At 40.9% G+C, this 24,846-nt stretch overlaps 1 protein-coding gene across 1 annotated transcript; it reads right to left on the bottom strand.

The window, feature by feature from the left end:
* Nucleotides 1–1,890: 1,890 nt before the first annotated feature.
* Nucleotides 1,891–23,721, bottom strand: alg5 (ALG5 dolichyl-phosphate beta-glucosyltransferase). The gene is made up of 10 exons (XM_060908395.1): nt 23,429–23,721; nt 22,653–22,821; nt 22,189–22,235; nt 18,515–18,583; nt 16,328–16,420; nt 12,028–12,141; nt 11,787–11,846; nt 11,434–11,585; nt 2,463–2,548; nt 1,891–2,289 (listed from the first exon to the last, which is right to left on the bottom strand). Exons 1-10 carry the CDS (start codon nt 23,492–23,494, stop codon nt 2,174–2,176), a joined length of 972 nt encoding a protein of 323 aa, XP_060764378.1. The 5' UTR covers nt 23,495–23,721; the 3' UTR covers nt 1,891–2,173.
* Nucleotides 23,722–24,846: the final 1,125 nt, after the last annotated feature.

The following is a 24,846-nucleotide window of genomic DNA, read 5'->3' on the forward strand; positions in this document are numbered from 1 at the left end:
TAACCCTTTGAAAAACTCTCTAAATATCAGCTAAAACTATCAAAGTTCTTAAATAATATTTAGGATGGCTATTGTTTTGCTGTTTTGTGGATTTTAGCATACATTTCTGTGGCTTGTGGCAATAATATAGAATTTTACATGATCAAAGTTGATTTTAGCTTGGGTTTTACATTATAAGAAAGAAAGACTGACTGTGACATATTAGGTTGGTTACAAATTGGTTCAACTTATTCACATCTGTAAAATACAGGCCTAGGTGATATCTCTGGGAGTGGTTTTAATGTATTACATGTTGCTTTATTTTTGCATGGTGAGGTTGACATTTACATGGAATTGCCCAATCCTGACCAGCTTTCCTGTCCCTGCAGATGAAAAATATCCCCACAGCATGATGCTGCCACCACCATGCTTCACTGTAGGAATGGTGTTCTCAGGGTGTTGGGTTTGCACCATACACGGCATTTCCCATGATGACCAAAAAGATTTTAGTCTCATTTGACCAGAGAATCTTCTTCCATGGGTTTGGGGAGTCCACCACATGCTGTTGGGCAAACTCCACACATTTTCTTAAGCAATTACTTTTTTTCTGCCCACCCTTCCATAAATCCCCGCTCTGGAGAGTGTACGGCTTAAAGTGGCCCTATGGACAGATACTCCCATCTCCACTGTGGATCTTTGCAGCTCCTTCAATGTTATATTTGGTGCCTTTGTTGCATCTCTGATTAATGCCCTCCTTGGTGGGCAGCCTTCTCTTATCAGGTTTGTAGTGGTGCCATATTCTTTCCATTTTGCTGAAATGGATTTAATAGTGCTCTATGGAATGCTCAAAGTTTGGGATATTTTTTATAACCCAACCCTGAGCTATACTTCTTCATAACTTTGTCTCTGACCTGTTTGGAGGCTCCTTGGTTTTCATGTTGCTTGTTTAGTAGTACTGCAGAACAGGTTGATTTATACAGACATCATGTGACAGATCACGTGACACTTTAAGATCCACCTGTGTGCAATCAATCAACTAATTATGTGACTTACAGTATGAAGTGAATTGGTTGGACCAGCTCTAACTTAGGGGTTTCAAGCAAAAGGGGGTGAATACCTACACACACTCCAGATTTCCGGGTTTTTTCCCCATCTAAATTGTCACAATAAAACAATTAGCACCTTTAAAGTGATAGGCATGATGTGTAAATCAAATGCTGTGAACCCCCCCCCCCCCCAAACATCAATTTTAATTCCAGCTTATAATGCAACCAAACAGGACAAACACCAAGGGGGATGAATACTTTTGCAAGAGATACACATACTATATATATAGTTTTGTCATATTATTCTCTGTATTTCATGTAGCCTAATCATTTTCTGTATGTTCATTGTTTAAATTATACTTCTTGTATAACTTATTTAGGGGAAGGTTTCAAATAAGACCTCTTGCCTTCCTACCTCTTCCTGCATTTAAAAAAAAAAATCTCTCTCTCTCTACTTATGTAAATTGCACAAATTAAAAAATAAATAAAACACCACACATCGATGTAGGTTCATGCCCATTGGTTCCTAATTTTTCCACACACCCTTTAGAACCCTACTGGAGAAAATATGTCTTTCAGAAAAGGTGCCAAGTTGAACTCTTGCGCCTGTGAGGAATCCTTTTAGCAAAGACAATAGTTGGTTGATTTGAACTGCTTATTCTCATGCCACAACTCAGCAATACCAGTATGATGCATCTTGGAAAATAATCTTTTTATCCTTATGTAAGAAAATAAACTGGAGATTCTCACAGTGCTTCAAGGTTATTCCTTCAGCAGCTCATGAAAGGGTCGATTAAATAGTTCCAAGTTTTCTAAACCATGAATTGCATTTTTCATACTGCAAGTGTTGCAAGAATACATTAAATTGGGGGTGGGCCTTTTATTTGGCGAAGCAAGTCAAGTCCTTTACAAATGAAAAATCACCACATTCAGAAAGTAACATTAATATGAACAGTTCCCCTGGACAATACCATGACCAAAAAAAAAAAAAAAAAACCAACTGCATCTACGACACCATTTACAGTAATCTCATTCACTGACTGCAAACCGCAACAGTGTCACAATGATTTGTAGTAATCGTTAGTGGGTGTTATGTGGCACACATTGCAGCGTTCTCGTGTAAGCCCACACGCCAATAGCAGCGAGGCCTACTGGGATTTACGTGGACACTCCAATGTCCAGGCACCAGTGATGTAACGTAGTCTGATGAAGATGAGATCTTTTCCCATTTGTAGCCAGCTCCAGAACGGCACAAGCTTTGACCCTGCAATGGCACAATGGACCCAATGCACTTTAAGGACAATATCAAGTGTATCTATTCAATAATAAGCATGTTAATAATATACCAGGAAAAAAAATTCCAATTTTACATAAAATAAGTTAATTTGTGATTAAGTTAAATCAATTAGTCAGTCTTGACTGGAAGCCATCTCGAACCTTCTATCTCCGTCCAGTTGACTGCCACCTCAGCTATAGGTATCTTTAAGCACTGAGCGATGTACAAAAGCTCCACATCAAATGCCCTGTGGTAATGAAAGACCAGAATAAGACACAGCAAGACTTTAGCCAAAAGCACCAAGAAATATCAGGTTTAATACAAAACAAGCCGCCTTTATCACACATACTCAAGCACAGTGAAATGTTTCCATCTAAAGCAGTGAGCGCACACATACCTAGAGCAGTGGGCAGCTATGGTTAGGTGCTCTTGCTCAAGGGCACTTCAGCCCAACCTTCAGGCCATGGCTGCCCCATGTTAACCTAACCGCATGTCTTTGGACCCTGGGGGAACCAGAGCACCTGGAGGAAACCCACGCAGACACAGGGAGGACATGCAAACTCCACACAGAAAGGGCCCTGTTGGCCACTCGACTTGAACTCGGAACCTCCTTGCTGTGAGGCAACAGTGCTAACCACTACACCATGCCGCCCTAAATTTGTAAATGTAATTATTTATACGTTTTAGGCTGAGGTTGTAGAAACCTGATGACTAAGATCAGAAAATGTATGCAGGTTTTGTTTACATTGTACAACCCCGATTCCAAACAAGTTGGGACAAAGTACAAATTGTAAATAAAAATGGAATGCAAATGTGGAAGTTTCAAAATTCCATATTTTATTCAGAATAGAACATAGATGACATATCAAATGTTTAAACTGAGAAAATGTATCGTTTAAAAAGAGAGAAATTAGGTGATTTTAAATTTCATGACAACATCATCTCAAAAGTTGGGACAAGGCCATGTTTACCACTGTGAGACATCCCCTTTTCTCTTTACAACAGTCTGTAAACGTCTGGGGACTGAGGAGACAAGTTGCTCAAGTTTAGGGATAGGAATGTTAACCCATTCTTGTCTAATGTAGGATTCTAGTTGCTCAACTGTCTTAGGTCTTTTTTGTCGTATCTTCCGTTTTATGATGCGCCAAATGTTTTCTATGGGTGAAAGATCTGGACTGCAGGCTGGCCAGTTCAGTACCCGGACCCTTCTTCTACACAGCCATGATGCTGTAATTGATGCAGTATGTGGTTTGGCATTGTCATGTTGGAAAATGCAAGGTCTTCCCTGAAAGAGACGTCGTCTGGATGGGAGCATATGTTGCTCTAGAACCTGGATATACCTTTCAGCATTGATGGTGCCTTTCCAGATGTGTAAGCTGCCCATGCCACACATACACACTAATGCAACCCCATACCATCAGAGATGCAGGCTTCTGAACCGAGCGCTGATAACAACTTGGGTCATCCTTCTCCTCTTTAGTCCGAATGACACGGCGTCTCTGATTTCCATAAAGAACTTCAAATTTTGATTTGTCTGACCACAGAACAGTTTTCCACTTTGCCACAGTCCATTTTAAATGAGCCTTGGCCCAGAGAAGACGTCTGCGCTTCTGGATCATGTTTAGATACGGCGGCTTCTTTGAACTAGAGTTTTAGCTGGCAACGGCGGATGGCATGCTGAATTGTGTTCACAGATAATGTTCTCTGGAAATATTCCTGAGCCCATTTTGTGATTTCCAATACAGAAGCATGTCTGTATGTGATGCAGTGCCGTCTAAGGGCCCGAAGATCACGGGCGCCCAGTATGGTTTTCCGGCCTTGACCCTTACGCACAGAGATTCTTCCAGATTCTCTGAATCTTTTGATGATATTATGCACTGTAGATGATATGTTGAAACTCTTTGCAATTTTACACTGTCGAACTCCTTTCTGATATTGCTCCACTATTTGTCGGCACAGAATTAGGGGGATTGGTGATCCTCTTCCCATCTTTACTTCAGAGAGCCGCTGCCACTCCAAGATGCTCTTTTTATACCCAGTCATGTTAATGACCTATTGCCAATTGACCTAATGAGTTGCAATTTGGTCCTCCAGCTGTTCCTTTTTTGTACCTTCAACTTTTCCAGCCTCTTATTGCCCCTGTCCCAACTTTGAGATGTGTTACTGTCATGAAATTTCAAAATGAGCCAATATTTAGCATGAAACTTCAAAAAATGTCTCACTTTCGACATGAGATATGTTGTCTATGTTCTATTGTGAATACAATATCAGTTTTTGAGATTTGTAAATTATTGCATTCCATTTTTATTTACAATTTGTACTTTGTCCCAACTTTTTTGGAATCGGGGTTGTATGAATACATTATTGAAGATCTGATCACTTAAAAATGCAATGCTAGTAATACTGAATAGACATCACTAAACAGCTTTATAGAAATCTGGACACAGATCTAGATCTTTAATGAGCAAGTCAGAGGCAAGAGAGGCCCAAATTCCCTGAAATGGAAAGAGGAAGATGCTTTGAGAAGAACCAGAGTTAAAAGGGAACCCATCCTCTCCTGGAGGACACCCTGTAGTGGGATTATAAGCCAACGCAGTGTACAGGTGTAGTAAAGTCAAACAGTGCCAAGTGTTGAAAGGATGTTCAATATGAGCATATTGAACAACAGTCGTGCAATTAGCATAGGACAGTTTTCATGACTTCAGTTGGGATTGATTATTTCATTTATAACCTCTGAAGTTGGCACATGATGAGAATATGAATAAGTATTTCAATTTGTGCACACAATTTGTGCGCAAACGGTTTGAGAGAAATTTCACCATTAAATGTTTTAATGACTCAGCACCTCATTAACACCCAAATGACTCCAAACATTTCTGTTCATTTGTTTATTTTGTATGCACAAACATGTCATTATTTCTTAAGTTATTAAACTTTTTTTTTTTGACGTGCAACATTACTCAGGAACCCCTTTAAATGAAGCACAGATGTTTATTTTGCATGCACTAACGAATCAGACAGGTTTGGAGTCATTTGGGTGTTAATAGGATCATTAAATCATTAAACAGGGTTCCCCCCGGGTTCTGAAAAATATTCTCCACTTTTTTCCTTGAAAAATAAAGTCAAATAAGTATTCACTTTCTTAGTCTGTATTTTTTTTCTTAGTCACTGATTTATCAAAGGGTGGCACGGTGGTGTAGTGGTTAGCGCTGTCGCCTCACAGCAAGAAGGTCCTGGGTTCGAGCCCCGTGGCCGGCGAGGGCCTTTCTGTGTGGAGTTTGCATGTTCTCCCCATGTCCGCGTGGGTTTCCTCCGGGTGCTCCGGTTTCCCCCCCACAGTCCAAAGACATGCAGGTTAGGTTAACTGGTGACTCTAAATTGACCGTAGGTGTGAATGTGAGTGTGAATGGTTGTCTATGTGTCAGCCCTGTGATGACCTGGCGACTTGTCCAGGGTGTACCCCGCCTTTCGCCCGTAGTCAGCTGGGATAGGCTCCAGCTTGCCTGTGACCCTGTAGAACAGGATAAAGCGGCTAGAGATAACGAGATGAGATGATTTATCAAAGTGGGCTTAATACAGGTTTATATTCATTTATTAAAACAAACAAACAAAAAAACAAACAAACAAACAAAAAAAAACACCAACCACAAACCCCACCACCACCCTGGCACAATTCAAATATTTGTACCATTCCATATAAAATTTGGGCTCCACTCCAGCCTGTAATAAGAAAGACTTGATTTTGGGCCCCCTGCGCACCATCAAGCTAAAATAAACCTCTTTAGTTTGAGCTTACTGAAGATTATTTTAGCATGGAATTGTTCAAAAGAGGTATTAGGACTCCCTTTTGCCTTTACTTCAACACAAAACTTGACTTACAAATGAACAGTCGAAAAGAGTCTCGGAACAGCCAACAGTGAAGGAATATGATTTTCCCGGCCATTTACGAACCGAACAAAGAATGACACCACGTTTGACATTGTATGTTAGTTAGCCACGGGAATTCAACACGCCATGCAGCCCGAAACAGTCGCTTGCCGGCTGACAGCATGTTCACGTTGGCTTTTCTTTTTTTTTTTTTTTTAAATTATAGCGACTCCTGTATTACTGACACTGTCCGATGTGCTCGGGGACGATTGGGACCGTCTCCCCCCATAGCTGCTTCGGCCCTTAAATCATCTTCAGTGCCTGAAGCTCAAAAAACTTCCAGTTTAGACTGCGCCATTGTTCGGTTCACATAGAGATCATTACATCACTATACCAGGCTGATTAAGACGCACTGTGATTGGTTAAAAGTTTGGCGCTCATTGGCATTTGGCCATTATGTAGTTGATTTTTATTGGTCACAAGCACATGCTCATTGTTTACACTCTGGCTTCCCGCCATCTTTTCACTGGGGTTGGATTTCAGCAAACGGAGGGATTTCTATAAAATAGGAGTTGTGATTATGATGACAAATACATTCATCACTGTGATGACTGCTAGTAATTTTTTCTTGCACTTGTCTGGACTGAGGTTCCACCCAAGTGGCAATGTTTTACAAGAAAATATAAAAATGAAAAATACGTGCGTGTGTGGAGTGTTTATATTATCTCAAACACACAAAAAGTGTAAAAAAAAAAAAAAATCTCACATCTCTAGCTGCTTTATCCTGTTCTACAGGGTCGCAGGCAAGCTGGAGCCTATTTTACACACGCCGATCAAAAGATGAAAAGAAAAAAAAAAAAGTTTACAAACCCCATTTCAAGAAAAAAAGTTGGATATTTTTCAAAATACAATAAAAAAAATCTGCAATTTCTTAATTCATGTGAACCTTTATTTAACTGAAAAGTACAAAGAAAAGATTTTCAATAGTTTTACTGACCAACTTAATTGTAAACAAAGCTAGAATTTGATGTCTGCAACACACATACACATCTATGTGTGTGTGTGTGTGTGTGTATATATATATATATATATATATATATATATATATAAAAACAGGTGACAGTATCATGATGGGTATAAAAGAAGCATGCACCAAAGGTTCAGTCTTTGCAAGCAAGGATGGGTCGTGGCTCACTCCTTTGTGCCAAAATTCGTGAGAGAATAGTTAGTCGATTCAAAAAGAACAATCTCTCAACACAAGATTGCAGAGAATTTAGGTCTTTCAAAATCTACAGTACATAATACCAGGGCTTTGAACCGGTTCAAGGAACGAAAACGAAAACCGGGAACTTTTTCTATTTCACATGGAACAGAAACGAAACCAGAAACTTTATTATTTTTTATGTTCCGGAACAGAAACGCTTATTAAAAATAATGGTAACCGGTTAATACCGGTTTTTATTTCGTTCCTCAAAGTTTCTGTAGCCTACAAATAGTCATTCTTCTCCTGCGCAAGTTTCTATGACCCGCTGGGGTTCACTTCCTGTGTGACGTTCGCTGATTGAATGGAGAGAGCGGGAAGGTGGACTACTAGTGAATACTAGGTGAATTACTGAGTGTCTGAGCAAAGAAGAGCCTGAACGATGCAACCTCCCTATTGGCTGTTTGTAAAAATGTATCAATTGTTGCCCCTCCCACGGGAATCATCGCGGGCTCGAGACGAGACCTGACGAGTTAGTTCGTTGGTAGCAGAACAAAATGTCTGGACACAAATCGGGTTTTCAGAAAAGGAAAGAAAATAAACGGAGGGTCGAAAATACAAAAAAGGAGGCAGAAAATGCAAAACGAGTTTTAAGGTAGGACAAATGGTTACTTTTCTGAGGCAGCCCGCCGTGGCTGCCTGCAGGCTGATTTATTATAGCCCATTTAGTTAAAATAGTTGATATAAAATGTTTATAGTTATAGTTATGTGATGGTTGTCCTGATTTAGACTGGTGGGTTTTTTTGGGGGGGTGCGCGATGTTGCACCCGGGTCCAGATTAGGGCAGAACCGGCCCTGGCTACATTTCAGCTGTAGTTTGTTTTATGTATGTATGTACTTGCATAGATGTGTACTTGGTCTTCCAATATGGCGCCTAACAAAATCTCGCGGCGCGGTGACGTCATGCGGTAGCCCTCTATAGGGCCTGACTAGCCTTTGGTAACACACTAAACGAATTATCTTTCATTTTTGGCACTTTTTCTGTTTGTGTAGATGGGAAGACATACTGAGAATCCAAATCACCAACATTTGAAATAATAATTGTTTTGAATTATTTCTTGTCTTATTTAATGAAGGTTGTAATAGAATTAGCCTACATTTGGCTTAAGCTGGATGAGACAGAGACATAATTTTATAGCCATTTGTTAAACAGCTGACAGGGAACGTAATTAACCGTTCCGGGAACGAAATTTTTTTGTTCTAACCGGTTCGGGAACGTCTATTTAATGGTGGAACCCAAAACCGGAAACGTTAAAATTCCGTTTCTGTTCGGAACGAACCAATAGGAAAAAAATTCCGGTTCAAAGCCCTGCATAATACTGAGAGAAGATTCAAGGAATTCGGAGATATCTGTGTGTGTAAAGGGAAAGGTCAGAAACCACTGTTGAATATGCATGACCTTCAAACCCTCGGGTGGCACTGCCTGAGAAACTGTCGTCACTTAAGACAGTCCGCCGCTGCATCCTGAAACTGTATTGTTGGGTTTCATATGAGGTCACATCCACCTCATTAGTTATTCAAAACTTTAGCTGGTGGTCTACCAAAGCGTTTTGTACGAAAAAGGTGCATTGCTCACATGAACTAGATAGAACTCGACGCCAACGGCATCAATGGAGATGCCTCCGCCTGGTAGACCACACACCTTAAGTTGTGATTTGTGGATGGACATTTGACCTCACAGTAATTGTGACCTGGTGAAATTACTTGCATCAGCCTTGGAGACATTGTGTTTACAAGGTTTTCGGACAGACATCTGACCTCACAGCGACCTTGACCTTAGACCTTTTGATCTCAAAATCTAAATCAGTTCATGTATGTCCCAAAGTGCACAAATGGTGAAAGTTTAGTGAAATTCCTTTCATTAGCCTTTGAGATATCGCGTTCACAAGGTTTTGGGATGGATGCACAACCCGAAAACACCTCCTGCACCTTATGGTGGCGAAGGCATAAAAATGCCTTACACTTGGGTTGTTTGAATCGATCAAACCGTGAAACTGAAAAGTTTCTTCAAGGTTCCCTGTGAACGAACACAGAATTTCACAAAGATGTCGAGAAAGGTGGCTTTTGAACCGCTCACTGAAATCGAAAGGAGCCGAGTGGAAGCATGCTAGAGTTTGCAGTGATCACTTTGTGAAAGGTTTGTATATCCCTCTCAGCTATGTCCTTAGTGTTTTCCAAGTACTTTTCTTGCTACGTGTCGTTATTTTACGGTACCATTTTTTATGCACAAAGCGCTAAAGTCCCCAGCTGTTTCTTTGTTTATTCCTCACCAAGTCCATATGCATGAAGGTTGCAACAAAATTCTTACCCCGCCATACAGTTACAAGGTGCCATGATCACTTCATCTTGTTTAACTAAGATCCAGGTCTTTAAAGGAGTTTGATTATCTTTGAATAATTTACCTGAGAGATAAGAGCCAACACAAGTGAGAATCAAGCAAACTGTTTACACTTCAACTTGCAGCGCTTTGTTAAAGGCACAAACAAAAAGCTTTTTTTAAAAATACTCATTGATATACATATATAATTTAAAAAGTTGTAAGCCTCCATACTCTTCCACGCTTTCATCTGTTTTGCGGTGTAGAAGGACGTCTGCAACACCAGATAGTTCGAGATGTCGGGGAACTCAACTGAAGGGTAGTTTGAGATCGTATGACAAATCCTTCTTTCCCAGACTGTAGGGGTCGATTCCATTGCACATAGCAATCTTCTGAATAGATCTAAAGCGAGCAGGGCCTTCTAGATTACAAGCATACTCTGATAAGTTATGGCGAGTTGTTTGTACTACAGCAGCCATTTAGACCACCAACTATTTCACTTCTGGTGAAACCGCTAAGAAAAGTCACATGACTGAAACCCAGCAATTACACAAGGAGGAAGCCATTCATCAAGTCTATGCAGAAACGCTGCCAATTTCTCTGTGCCCGAGCTCATCTCAGTGGACCGAAACGCATGCTATGGTCAGAGGAGTCCACATTTCAGCTTGTTTTCAGAAAAACTGGACATCGAGTTCTCCGTGCCAAAGGTGAACACAACCATCCAGTTTGTCATCAGAGAAGGGTGTAAAAGCCAGCATCTGTGATGGTTTGGGGGGCATCAGTGCCCATAGCATGGGTGAGTTGCATGTGTAAGTATTATTGACATCGAGGCATATATTGGGATTTGAGAGAGACAGATGTTGCCATCAAGGCAATGTCTCTTTCTGGGAAGTCCATGCTTATTTGAGCAGGACAATGCCAGGCCTCATTCTGCACAATGTGGCTTCATAGAGTGTGTGCGCTTGACTGGCCTGCTGCCAGTCCAGATCTGACTCCTATTGAGAATGTATGGAGCATCATGAAGAGGAGAATCAGACAACGGCGACCACGGACTGTCAAGAAGCTGAAATTTTGTATCAAGTAAGAATGGACAAATTTAAATTGCAAAACTGCCACAATTAATATCCTCAGATCCCATATGATTAAAAAGTCTTACTGAAAGGAAAGGTGATGTAATAACACCTCTGTCCCAACTCTGAGTGTGTTCCAGGCATCAAATTCTAACTTCGCTTATATTTACAAAATACAATTAAGTTGGTCAGTAAAAATATTGAAAATCTTTGTACTTTTGTCAGTTAAATAAAGTTTCACGTGAATTAACAATCAGATTTTTGTTTTTATTGCATTTTGGAAAATATCCCAACTTCTTTGGAAATGGGGTTTGTCTATAATTGATCAAAAAATGTAAAGTTTTAGTTTCAAAAGGATGAAGTGTAATGACGTGTTCACAGAATAGAGACTGCTTAAGAAATGTTTCCAAATGAAAACGCATCATGGGTAAAATTGGGGTTTCCTGTTTTTTGGTTTGTTTGTTTTTTTTAACCATGACTAAAACCAAGTTTCAAGGAAGTGCTACAGAACATTTTTATATTGTATCCGTACATCACATCAACAAAACATTAACACCACGCATGTGATTGTATGAAACAGGTCCCACAGAATAGTGACTCAGTGCAGACTGTTTTACCAGCGTTCCACATGCAGACTGCTGAATGTCCTCAGTGCTGCTTCACGAGTGAAGAGCTTAAAGCCGCACTGCGTGTCCTTGATCTTTTTGACGCAGAAGAACCACACCAAGAAGTGGAAGCCATACATCAGGAAAGTCCGGAACACAGAGCGCTGATGCAAGAACAGAAAGCAATAATTTCAATATACTGATATTTTATACAATCGTGGTCCATTTAAAAATAAATAAATAAAAATAAAATAATCCCCCCACACCCTGCTACAGCATTAGGTAACAATTTAAACTTTGTTTACGCATAAACAAAAGGGCTTTGAAAGATATAGAGTGAATTCTGCTCCAGCAGTTTTAAATACCTGAGCCACTGATTCTTTTTCCAGGTGAGCCCTGGACCCGCAAGAGATAGCCATGTTCTCCTGAGACACACGAGTAAGAAGAACAAGCATTCAACATTTTCTTTACATTTGGAGTTTCTATGACATCACAACAAACTGCCATGCAGACTGGAATTCTGCCTGCAGGCCTACAACACATTTTATACTTCTGAGAGGTGCACTACATTACCACCTATTTTAGTCTGTAAGAAATGATGCTCACTGGCTTTGGACTGAGATTCTGTAATCCAGCCTCCACCTTCTCAACGTCAGCAAACTTTGTGGCTCCATCTGCATCGGCCATCAGGACGAGACGTCCACGAGCGCGCAGAGTGCCCTGAAGAGGAGAGCAACACGTTATACATGACACATTCACACTGTAGAGTCAAAGAATCAAAGATGTCAAAGGGATTAAATGAAGCTTTCATCAGTGCCCACTAGGGTGGTCCCGAAATGTATGGGAAAAAATTTTTTTGCCAAACATTCCGACCACCCTACCATTTTTTTATTTTTTTTTTTACATAGGCTAAAAGAAGGCAACAAGCAAAATTTCAGAAAAATTGGTTAATATTTAGAGGTGCCACACGAGGTTGCAAATCGGGTTAAGCCATTAACATTAGTTGGTGCGTAGACTGTTGCAGAGAAGATCTCAAACCCCCAAAAAGTCACAGTTCTAGAGGGAATATGCCACTTCTGTGAAAAAGAAGAGGCAGGAAGAGTTTATAGACTGATAGAAGGTTAACTTTCATGCACTAAGGGGTTCTTAAACAATGAGCACTGATCGTAATATGCTGATGAAGTTGTGAATGTTTTTCCTTCTATGTTTTTCAGATGGCTAGCAACAGTAGTACAAGGCCGAATCCCATTTCACCCCTTGGACCAACCCCTTGGCCCTTCCCCTCCATTTTGCGCGTTCACGTGAAGGGGTAGGGGTATCCCAATCCCAGTTAACGCGGAGGGGTAGGGGAAGGGGTAGGGCTTCTGTACCCCTCCAAACGGAGATTTTCCTGGAGCTGACTCCGAACGAAGGGGTTTGAGTGATTTCCCACAATGCCATGCGGATTTCAGCGAGATTTCATGCGGATTTCAGAAAGATGGCGGTTCCCGCGGCGAAAGATTGTCATAAATGTATTTTCTCCATTATTTACGTGTTTTAAGTTGTTATCCAGAGGAAACGCCGCTTGATTCGCTTTCGAGCTGAGAATGAGCAGCGATTTCTGAAATCCAAGCTGCTGCTAAAAAGCTTTTGGGAGTGAGTATTGTTTTCGGTTGCTTGACTGCGTACGTTTTGTTCTGTTATTCTCGCTTTTATTGTTTACATGAGTGTTCTGACACCTCATTCTGTCGGATGTGGTGCACGAAGCGCCAAAGATATCCCATTCAGTGGTGTTAGTTAACAAATCACACCCTGCCAGCAGAGATTTCTGCCTCTGACTGTAGCGGCTGGTCGCAGCCAATGACGCGTCGCGTTTTGCTAACGTAAACGCTGACGGAGGTACGCGATGACGTATGCGATCGTTGAAGGGCTATCCCAATACGTAAGGGTTGAATTTCAAGCCCTATCCCTTGTAGCTCAGTTTCAAGGGGAAGGGCCAAGGGGAAGGCGGAGGGGAAGGGGTAGAAATTAGAATTGGGATTGGGCCAAGTAGTACCGGTGGTGCAAAGCACAAAACCAGAAAGGACAATTATGTTTGGTTAATTGGTCCCACTTCCAAGGAAATGTCTGGGAGAAAGCTTCCTTCTGCTAGGGAAGTCCTTAGCAGGGTTCCTACACATTTTCAAATTTAAAATTCCAGACTTTTTCCATACTCAAATTCTCAGGTTTGGAGACTTCAGCAAACAAACAACTACTCATAGTTGTAAAAGAATTACTTGAAAATCAAACAGGTACTCACATTATGACATACCACCAAAATGCATACCATATTTAGCTTGGCCTAAAATTTGTATCAGTGCCCTGTTTTTGTCATAATATATATATAAATATATATATATATATATATATATATATATATATATATATATATATATATATATATATATATATATATATACACACACACTACACAAAATACAGGATGCCACTCTGGCTACGTTCACACTGCAGGCTGAAGTGACTCAAATCCGATCTTTTCGCCCATATGTGACCTGTATCCGATGTTTTATTGACAATATGAACGACACAGATCCGATTTTTTCAAATCCGACCCAGGCCGTTTGGATATGTGGTGCTAATTCCGATTCCTATCCGCTCTTTTCATATGCGATTTCAGTCTGAACCGCCAGGTCGCATTCATCCGACTTACACGTCATCAACAAGCCACAAACGTCACTATTCTGCGCTGAAGTAGGCGGCGGGTCTCTCAAAAAAGTTACAACAACATGGCGCATAATCACGGGCGCAGATAGAGGGTGGGACGAGTCATATTTAAATTCACCTCGTTCGGTCCCCCCCACTTATAGGGAGGAAAAAACGTCTATGCTGTCTTTCTTTGCATAAGGCAAACCTCACGGAAAAATAAAGAGACTAATTAGCATTCGGTTTATTGAGGTGCACGGCAGTGTATACATAGTTGCAACAACTCACATAAAACAAAACAAAGACTGATATTCGGTTGGTTGAGCTGCGCAGACTGCACAGGTTGCGAGCTCGAGCTTGGTTGCTATGGTTACTAACAAGTTTGACAGGCATATCGGGGTTGGGGTTGGTTTGCTGGCAGCTTTGTCCCCCCCAGTTTTTTGTCCCCCCCCAGTTCAAAAAACGTATCTGCACCCCTGCGCATGACATCAGTGCGAGGGACGCTTCGGGCTGTGAAGGTTCTGAATCTTCTCAATGGAAGGACGCAGAGGTTAGGGAGCTGATTTCCATTTGGGGGGATGCAACTATTCAAGCTAGCATGAGTCATACCGCAACCGGGCGGTTTTACTTCCGTAAACACTGGCCATGCTCACTGCGTGTGACGTCGTCGTATCCTGCAGTGCGTATGCGGAACACTTTTAGGTCGCTTTTCGTTCATACTGAGGATCACATACAAGTCGCATATATTTGTTAATGTGAACGACCTCACAAAAAAATCGGATTTCACAAAAAAATCGGAATTGAGCATTAAGCCTTGCAGTGTGAACGTAGCGTCTGACGCACACGTATCTGATGCAGACTTCAAGACATTAAAACACAGGTGTGTGAAGATGTCAACCACATACAGGATGTCCCAAAAAAAAAAAAAAATGTATACACACTTTTAATCACTGTAAAGTACTGTATGTGTTTATTAAAATCCATGTAATTTTCAAAGAGTAATAGAATTTACAGACATTTTATTATTTAGTCACCACCTGTTCTCAAACTGACATCCATTCTGGTCCAGTCACTGCTGACAATGCAAATCACATTCAATTCTCTTGGCATTTTTGGACATTCACTTTCAGTGACTGTTGCAGGTCTCATAGCGTAGACTATAAACATCAGTTAGAGGCAGTGATAAAACAAAGTGATGTCTGTAAATTCTATTACACCTTGAAAATGAAATGAATTTTAATAAACACCTACTTCACAATGATTCAAAGTGTGTATACATTTTTATATGCATGTTTGCGTACGCAGCCTTCATATTTTTGTTGGCAGTTTTTTTTGTCTTGGGTCGCTTGTTTTCAGGGTCCATGTGCCTTATTTTTCTAGCAAATTCTGGCAACACTGCCAAATAAGCCATAAGCATTTTTACACTGACTTGAGCTGTGTGTTCACGCGTGTTCAAGAGGCGTTTTGTAGCAGGGGGTTTTCCTGCGTCTTGTCCAAAGTCTTGCAAGAAGCAAGCAGGTTCAGGGGGTGTGGCGGAGCGCATGCCAGTACAACAGAACACCCGTTTCCCTCCCTCCGCATTTCAACACATTTCTTTGGCAAAATTCAACTGAATGTCGGAATGTTGAGCTTCATTTTACTATGTAGCGGCAAAGGTCTGGAAACACATATTTCTCCATACCCTAATTTCCATTTTCCATACTTTTCCAGACCTGGAAAATACTAAAATCAAATTCCATACTGCGTAGGAACCCTGCCTTAGTGTGTTCTTTTATCTCCACAAGATACCATAATACCGAAGGGTTTAGAAAATCACAGACAAGTAATAGCTATTGTTACTTTGAACGCAGGAAGTTATATGACTGTACTGTTTGTATTAATATGAAACAGTTAATAAGCCACATTATTTTATATTGTGTCTTGAGTGAAAACTTTAATGGCTTTGTGGCACCTCTAAACATTGTTCAATCTTAACCAAATTTCGCACAATAACTTCTTTTAGGTAATGTAAAAAAAAAAAAAAAAAAAAAAAAAAGTCAGGTGGTCGTAACAAAATGCTAAAAAAAAAAAAAATTTTTGGGACCACCCTAGTGCCCACTTTCGTTTACTGTCAGTCCACTCATTCACAAACAAAATGAAAAATGCACACATTTTACCTTAAATAGTTTGCTATCTAAAACAACATGAGCCATTATTGGGTGCGTCACATGGAATAAAGACTTACCATGCGCACAGCACCCCCTTTCCCCCGGTTCTTCACTAGGGTCAGTACCCTCACTTTATCCTCCCCATACTTCTTTGTGTATCCTAAGCCAACCTGGGAACAGAGCATATACTGTAGTATACAGAACAATAAACAAAACCATTATAAAAGGGTGTCCACAAGTCAGGAATAAACTAACCCAGATTCTAATGTGTGGACGTGACCACTGTGACCTTGACCAGGACAAAACAGTTACTGAAGATGGTGGAGTGAGTGAAAACATTTCAAATGTAAAAATTCTAACCTCAAACATTCACAATGAATTTTAAATAAATACTAACAAATCTAGTCAGTCCAGTCTCCAGTTTATTATGTACGTCTATCTAGTAAGTACTCATTTGCTCTTATCAGCTCCACCTACCACAGAGTTGCATGTTGTACAGTTACTGACTGTAGCCCACCTGGTGCTATGCACATTCCCTCTACTGGGACCATCGCTTACCAGTTAGCTTCTTCCCTGCAGAGTGACCCTGATATAGTAGTGTGAGATAATGCTATGAATGTATAAGGTTACTGCCATTTTTAAATATCACAATCATACTACTGGGCAAAGAAATAGTCAACTACCCAAAAACATACAACCAGCAACGTTCTGTGTTCAGAATTTAACCAGTGATTAAAGATGACTAACCCAAACTGTGCTGTGCTTTTGGGGGGGGGGGGGGGGGGAAAGTCTCCAACCTTGGATGGACTAAAAATGGTATGTGTGTAAAAAGGACAGTAGAGCCCCATTTGGACCAGATTAGTTTTACATGGTGAGGAGGGCTTATGTAATTATGGCCACATTATCTCTAGGATTTTAGTCCCATCAAAATCCATCCATCCATTTTCTATACAGCTTATCCATCAAGGTCACGGGGGAAGCTGGAGCCAATCCCAGCTGACTTTGGCCAAGAGGCAGGGTACACCTTGGGCAGGAAGTCAATCCACTGCAGGGCTACAGCCAGCCACGAGATTCAAACCCAAAACTTGCTTGCTGTGAGGTGACCATGCAAAAAACACTGCACCACCCTTCCACCCCATCAGAATCCTCCACGTTTTTACAGACCGAGCGTTAAAACATCACAGAATATTTTGGCATATCCTGCAGAAAAAGAGACTGTATGCTTTTCATTCAGTACAGAAACACTTTACCATCATCTCTCAGCAAACCCAATTATTTTTTACACCGTTTTGATTGGCTGAGCAAGCTGCAAATACCTGCTTACAAATAATGGCCTGCTCATGTGCAGTTACTTCACACTGTCAACATAGCTCAATTTCTTTATCGTTTGACTAGTTGCACAAACTTTACAGTCAGTATTTCAAAAAAAAATTTTGGATGATAAAACAATTATTGAACTCAGTTTTCACAAAATATTGCGATTTATTAGTATCTTGCAAGCAATTATTTGACTCCACCTTCGGCATCAGCAAATAATTACTTGCCACCTACAAATCAGGATATTTTGTTCAACTTTGTCCAATAATAGCTTATTATTCACCTTGTTTAAAAATCAGGACCAAAAAAAAAAAAAAAAAAAAAAAAAAAGATATTTAAAAGAACTAGTCAGAGAAGCAACTTGCAACACTTCTGTTCCTAGCTCAGGTATAGCCTACAGACATGTCATGGGCGTGTAACTGACTCCTGTGACTCGCTCTGGATAACAGCATCTGCTTAATGATGGAAATGGAGTAGTAATTGGCTCAAGCTATAAACCAAGTGCATTAAAATCAATCATTCAGCTTTCATTAATGATAGGTCTGTTTAAAATACATGGAACTTTTCCTGTGACAACCCTGTGTACATCTTGATTCTCCTGTGAAATGTCAAAAAAAAAAAAAAACATGTCTGAATACTACTTAAGACTACACTGTGTTTGAATTACCAATATGTCTGATGTGCCTGATCCAGCTGTACCAGAACAACATCTACCGTACCATGTCACTACAATGTGACAAAGCAACGTGTGCAGAGCAAAGAGTGTGTTGAGAAATGTTCCACCATTAAGCAATAGGGTAAAAAGGGGGCAGCTCTATGGCAGGGCTACCTAATAAAATGGTCAATGAGGCAAACTATAAGCTATAGTGCCTTTAATTATATGACAGCTGAACATATACAGTGCTTAGATGTGCTTGGGTTTAAAAAAAAAACAAAAAACCCCATACCTCTGTGGTTTTGTCTTTGCTGCCATCGTCCACAATAAGGACCTCATAGGTAAATGAAGGACTTTTCGTCTGTAGAAGACAGATTTCAAAATCACCATAATGCAAGTGTCAAACTTTAGTCCTAACTAAACAAAACACTTAGTGTTTGTCTGATTTAATATACCAGACTCACCATGTAAGATTAACATTAAAGTCTGAACCAGGTAGGCTCTATAACACAATTGCCCATTGTGTTTGGGGAGTTTGCATATTCTCTGTGGGTTTCCTCCGGGTGCTCCGGTTTCCCCCACAGTTCAAAGACATGCAGGTTAGGTTAACATGGGATGGCCTTGGGCTGAGATGCCCTTGAACAAGGCACCTAACTCCCAACTGCTCCCCAGGCGCTGTTTGCATGGCTGCCCACTGCTCTGGGTGTGTGTCTTCACTGCTTCAGATGGGTTAAATGCAGAGAAGTTGTTCACAAGCGTGTGATGAGTGAAGTTATTCTTCTTGTTCTGTTCAATGCAGTTTTGACACCAATTTTATACTTTGACTTTATCTGCATTGCTGCCACCTGCTGGTGAAAAGCGCACACTGCAGTTGCAGCCATCCCATTCAGCTTTTCCCGTCAAAATTACAGAAGTTATACATTTAATTTGCAACGCTATCCCAAAAAAACCTGCAAGATGATGCATTTACTGGATTATACAGTGGATATATATTTAAAAAAAAAGTGTACACACCCCGTTAAAATGATGGGTTTTTCTGGTGTTAAAAAGAGAGAGACCACAAACAATTTCAAAATTTCTCCCACCTTTAAAGGAATACTCCGGAGTGAAATGCTTTTTAGGTCTATTTTCGCATTATTGGGAGTGCATATGTTGAGTTGCTACCGCAATCACATCAATCGGATGTGTTTTGAGAAAATTAGTTTTTGGTGATTTCAACCGGAAAGCGCTAACACGGCAGTGTGCGGGGCATGTCTTTTTGCCGATACAAAACGCTAGTTTTAAAACCATTGCAAAGCTCAAAACAACATGACAGTTCTGTGGAAGTGAGTAGAGGGTTCCTACAAACAAAACGAAGTGTCCCGAGCTCTGCAAGTGCACGGACAGTGTGTGTGTAGAAGAGTAAATACAAAGCCAGTGACCTTACCTGAAGTTGGTCTTCCTCAGATGCCATCTTCATGGGACAGTATGGCGTCTGAGGAAGACCAACTTCAGGTAAGGTCACTGGCTTTGTATTTACTCTTCTACACACACACTGTCTGTGCACTTGCAGAGCTCGGGACACTTCGTTTTGTTTGTAGGAACCCTCTATTCACTTCCACAGAACTGTCATGTTTTGAGCTTTGCAATGGTTTTAAAACTAGCGTTTTGTATCGGCAAAAAGACATGCCCCGTGCACTGCCGTGTTAGCGCTTTCTGGTTGAAATCACCAAAAACTAACTCTCAAAACACATCCGATTGATGATTGCGGTAGCAACTCAACGTATGCACTCCCAATAATGCGAAAATAGACCTAAAAAGCATTTTAGGTCTATCTATTTGATTTCGATGTATGCTTGGGATCATTGTCATGCTGAAAGATGAAATTCCTCTTCATCTTTCTAGCAGACACCTAAAGGTTTTGAGCCAAAATTGACTGGTATTTAGAATTGTTCATAAATTCCCTCCACCTTGACTAAAGTCCCTGTTCCAGCTGAAGAAAAACAGCCAAGACATGATGCTGCCACCACCATGCTTCACCGTGGGTATGGTGTTCTTTTTGCACCAAACATCTCATCTCATTATCTCTAGCCGCTGTATCCTTCTACAGGGTCGCACGCAAGCTGGAGCCTATCCCAGCTGACTACGGGCGAAAGGCGGGGTACACCCTGGACAAGTCACCAGGTCATCACAGGGCTGACACAGACAACCATTCACACCTACGGTCAATTTAGGCAGCTGGGCCATAGAAGGTTCACGCTGCACACTACACGCGTGTAAAGAAAAGTGGACAAACGTAGCATGACTTGCTCTGGGCCATAGAACGGCGTTCACGTTGCACGCTGCACACTTCACGCGTGAAGCGTGAAATGAACATGCACACTTTTTTCTAGGCGTAAAGATGGAAATTCCAGTCAATGCATGCGGTCACCGCCGCGCCAGCCAATCAGAACGGGTCTAGGGAGATAACTCTATGCTTTCAGGGGAAAACTTCAGAAAAAATATAATTGAATGGTATAATTGAAAAATAGTTCTTCATCGGGATTGTCAAGCAGATTATAGAATGTTCGGTGAAATTCACCACGGGTTTCTCTCAGAAGGAAGTGTTCTCGGCTCCAAATTCTGTTCCTTTTTCTCTTCCTCTGTCTCAGTAAAAGCAGAATGAGGCAATCGTCGTCATCCGAAGAGTCCATATTGTTGGTTACTCGGTCAAAGTAGAACAGACGCAACACATGAACATCCAAGCATGAAGTTTAATGGCCCAGGGTCCGGTTCTTCACGTGAACGTGTAGCGTGCAGCGTGAACCTTCTATGGCCCAGCTGCCTTAGAGTCACCAGTTAACCTAACCTGCATGTCTTTGGACTGTGGGGGAAACCGGAGCACCCGGAGGAAACCCACACGGACAGAACATGCAAACTCCGCACAGAAAGGCCCTCGCCGGCCACGGGGCTCGAACCCGGACCTTCTTGCTGTGAGGCGACAGCGCTAACCACTACACCACCATGTCGCCCTGCACCAAACATACCTTTTGGAATTGTGGCCAAAAAGTTCAGCCTTGGTTTCATCAGACCATAACATTTTCCCCACATGCTTTTGGGAGAGTTGATGCATTTTTCTTGCAAAATTTAGCCGGGCCTGGATGTTTTCCTTTGTAAGAAAAGGTATCTGTCTTGCGACTCTACCCCATAATCCAGATATATAGAGAATACAAGAGATTGTTGTCGCATGTAGTACACAACCAGTACTTGCCAGAAATTCCTGCAGCTCCTTCAGTGTTGCTGTCGGCCTCTTGGCAGCCTCCCTGACCAGTTTTCGTCTTGTCATCAATTTTGGAGGGACGTCCAGTTCTCGGTAATGTCACTGTTGTCCCATGTTTTCTCCACTTCTTGATGACTGTCTTCCCTGTGCTCCATGGTATATCTAATGCCATGGAATTTTTTTTGTACCCTTTTCCTGAATGATACCTTTCAACAATGAGATCCCTGTGATGCTTTGTAAGCTCTCTGTGAACCCTGGCTTTTACTCAGTTGCATACTCCAGCAAATGTCTGAACTTTATTCAGTCATTTTAACTGATGGCAGGTGTCAACCCAAAAAGACTGAATCCTGTAATTAAATCAAAAAATGTGCTTCAACAAAAGTATTAGTTTAAGGGTGTGCACACTTATGCAACCAGCTTATTGTACATTTTGTTGTTTTTTTCCCCCCCCAACATTTGTTTTTCAATTGAATTGTACAGGTTATAGGTCACATTAAAGGTGGGAAGAGTTTAGAAATTATTTATCATAGGTTTTTCTGATGTTTTAAAAAAAAAAAAAGGACCATCATTTTAAACGGGGTGTGTACACTTTTTATATCCACTGTATGTGTCTTGTGCATGTGTGTACCCTGAGACAAAAAATAATAAAATCACAGATTTCAGATGTAGTGTATTCATTAAGATCAGTGTCATAATATCAGCAAATACACAAGCAAAAATAAACATACCTGTCTTTTCTCAAGGTACTCCATGGCTTCTTCCATCATTACAGGCACTGGGGAAAAACAAGGAAAGAAAACGCTCTCATTACAACCACAACACCACTGCAGAGTAGCCACTTGAGTTAAAGAGCTAATTGTTAAGGATGTCCTTAAAATAATTGCCCTTTTAAATTATCCAATTACTTAAATAATTTAAAGGAACCATGTTTAAACTTTAGGGACAATGACAGACAATCAAATCAGTGATCATGTTCTTTGAAGGATTCTGGTTGCTGCAATGAAATCATGCAATCATCCAGACGACAGCACAACTGTACACAATCATCCAGGGGAAAAATACGACATGCAAAAGAATAGTGCAAGGTAAGGCAGTCCACATGTTTACTGTTTCTGCTTAACCAGAGGCTGGATCGCATGCGTTACAGTATCATTAACTTAATGCTGAATAGACAACTGAAAATGACGCTTACATCTGGATTCTTCATTGTAGGAGGGCACCACCACAGAGAGCTCCAGCGAAGGAGGATCAGACAGACTGGGGAAAGACGCCTTTAAACCTGCAGCGGTGAGGAAGTACTTCTCCTTCTCGTCACACCTCTGATCCACCATTCCAGCAGTGACATGGGCAATTATAACAAGCTACAGAGAAGATCAGACATGTCACATAGCAGTCTTCTACAACATCGTAAAGTCCTAAACTACATTCCTGGAGGGCCAGCTGCAGTTTGTGGATTTACCTACTCACCATGTAAACATCAGGTGTGTTTAAAAAAAAAAGTTATCGGTGCTGGACTCAGGACCAACAGGGTGGATCTGTGGAACTCTACCTTAAACTTTTGATGAAAGTCAAACCTTCATACAGCTTTTAATAGTTCCATCAAAAAAGACAAGTTAAAGAAGCCTCAAATGTACAAAATCAAACCTTTGTGTGTGCAAATGGGCTTTAAAGTGATGCCAGAGTAGAATCTCTGATCCTAGATCATCAGATTTAATATGGTAAAAGTCCAGATCATTTAAAAAAAAAAAACACACACACAGTTTTAATAATATCTGTTCTCATGTCCACATCACTGCATCAATGGCTCTGTTAATTTATATTAAGAGAGAGAGTGGTGGAGAAAGAGAGCTTCCCAAAACACCACACAAGCCAACAGCCAGGCTCATGAGCTCACAGTGAAGTGAGCAGGAGTTTCAACAGCTGAAGAAATGATCACCAGGAAACCGTGAGGTAAACTACTGAACTTACCAAAACCAGGACGGAGACAGCCAGCGCCAGTAAACAGTGGATGAATTCACACAGTCCAAACTCCATCCTCCATTCCCGAGTGCAGTCACAGTGAGGAAGAGCGACTGATGACCTCAAACATACGACAGGTTTAAAAACACGAAATGCAGGTTTAAGTTCATTAAGGACAAATGAATTAACGTCTTAAAGAGGAGGAGGAGCAGAAGCAGTTCAACTCCCCATTATGAAGGTTCGCTTCCACTCAGGCTAAAACACCTATGCGGAAGTGAACTCTGCTAAAAACCACATCATCACAATACACACTGAGCTCTATATAAAATCTGGAGAGCTCATGGCCTTTTCCCCACTGCAGAGACGAGTGAAGCCATCTGGCCGCCATATTACCACTCCCATCTTATGCATTTGGCTTGTGTTAAACCGTGGTATCCGATCAAATTTGCCCCAAGAAAAGTATCTCCTGACTTTATTCCCCTTTCATTACCTCATCTTATTTTCTCAACTTTACCCACATTCCTTACAGATCTTTATAGCCCTCTCCTTCACTGTTATTGTTTTCCCCCTTTTCCAACTCAGTCTCTGATTTTTTTTTTTTTTGAATGGCTCTTTTTTTACTACTATAATTATTTTTACGGAGATTATTTCAGTTTTTCTCCTATAAAGTGTACCTTTTTCATATGTTTCTTCTTCCTTATATTATATAAGAAAGAAAAATGTATGAAAGAGAAAGGTTATATATTATAATCAAATAAATACATATATGTTATTTACCAGCTGGGAGGTCCGTATGGTGAAACACCCTGACCAAGGTCAGTATTCAAGGCCGAGGTCACGGTAATTCACCATACGGACCGACCTTAAGCTGGTAAATAATATATTTATTTTTTTTCTTTACCAAATTCTAACAGAAAACGAGAGCGCCCGAAAGGGAAAACCGAGCCGAGCCGCCATTTTGAATCCTCATTCACGGCTGTAATGCAAATGGCTTCCTCCTCGGTATACAAGTGCACTTCCATGGCAGGAAAACAACTACATTTTGCCGCCTATGTAGTCCCCTATTTATACAAAATTGAGTCATTCAGGATTCAGCCATGTTTTTGCTCGGCGTTAGCAAGTTACAGGTTTTAGCTTTCTCCTGAAATGTTTTCTTTTATTTCTTCTTCCTCAGGGTAGTAAAACTCGTTTTCGCTGTGAACACTGTCGTTATCGCTATCCATGCTGTAAAATTAATGCTATTTTGAATCCTCATTCACGGCTGTAATGCAAATAGCTTCCTCCTCGGTATACAAGTGCACTTCCATGGCGGAAAAAAACTACATTTTGCCGCCTATGTAGTCCCCTATTTATACAAAATTGAGTCATTCAGGATTCAGCCATGTTTTTGCTCGGCGTTAGTAAGTTACAGGTTTTTAGCTTTCTCC

Source organism: Neoarius graeffei, chromosome 25, assembly GCF_027579695.1.
Source record: "Neoarius graeffei isolate fNeoGra1 chromosome 25, fNeoGra1.pri, whole genome shotgun sequence".
Classification (NCBI taxonomy): Eukaryota; Metazoa; Chordata; class Actinopteri; order Siluriformes; family Ariidae; genus Neoarius; species Neoarius graeffei.

Bases quoted from the DNA above. Each gene is read 5' to 3' on its own strand.
- alg5 (XM_060908395.1), bottom strand. From the start codon at position 23,494: ATGGAGTTTGGACTGTGTGAATTCATCCACTGTTTACTGGCGCTGGCT. The intron at 16,421-18,514 runs GTATGGGGTTTT...CTCTGTTCCCAG, and splicing joins GCAAAGACAAAACCACAGAG to GTTGGCTTAGGATACACAAA. The intron at 2,549-11,433 runs GTAAAACAGTCT...TCATTACCACAG, and splicing joins AGTCTGCATGTGGAACGCTG to GGCATTTGATGTGGAGCTTT.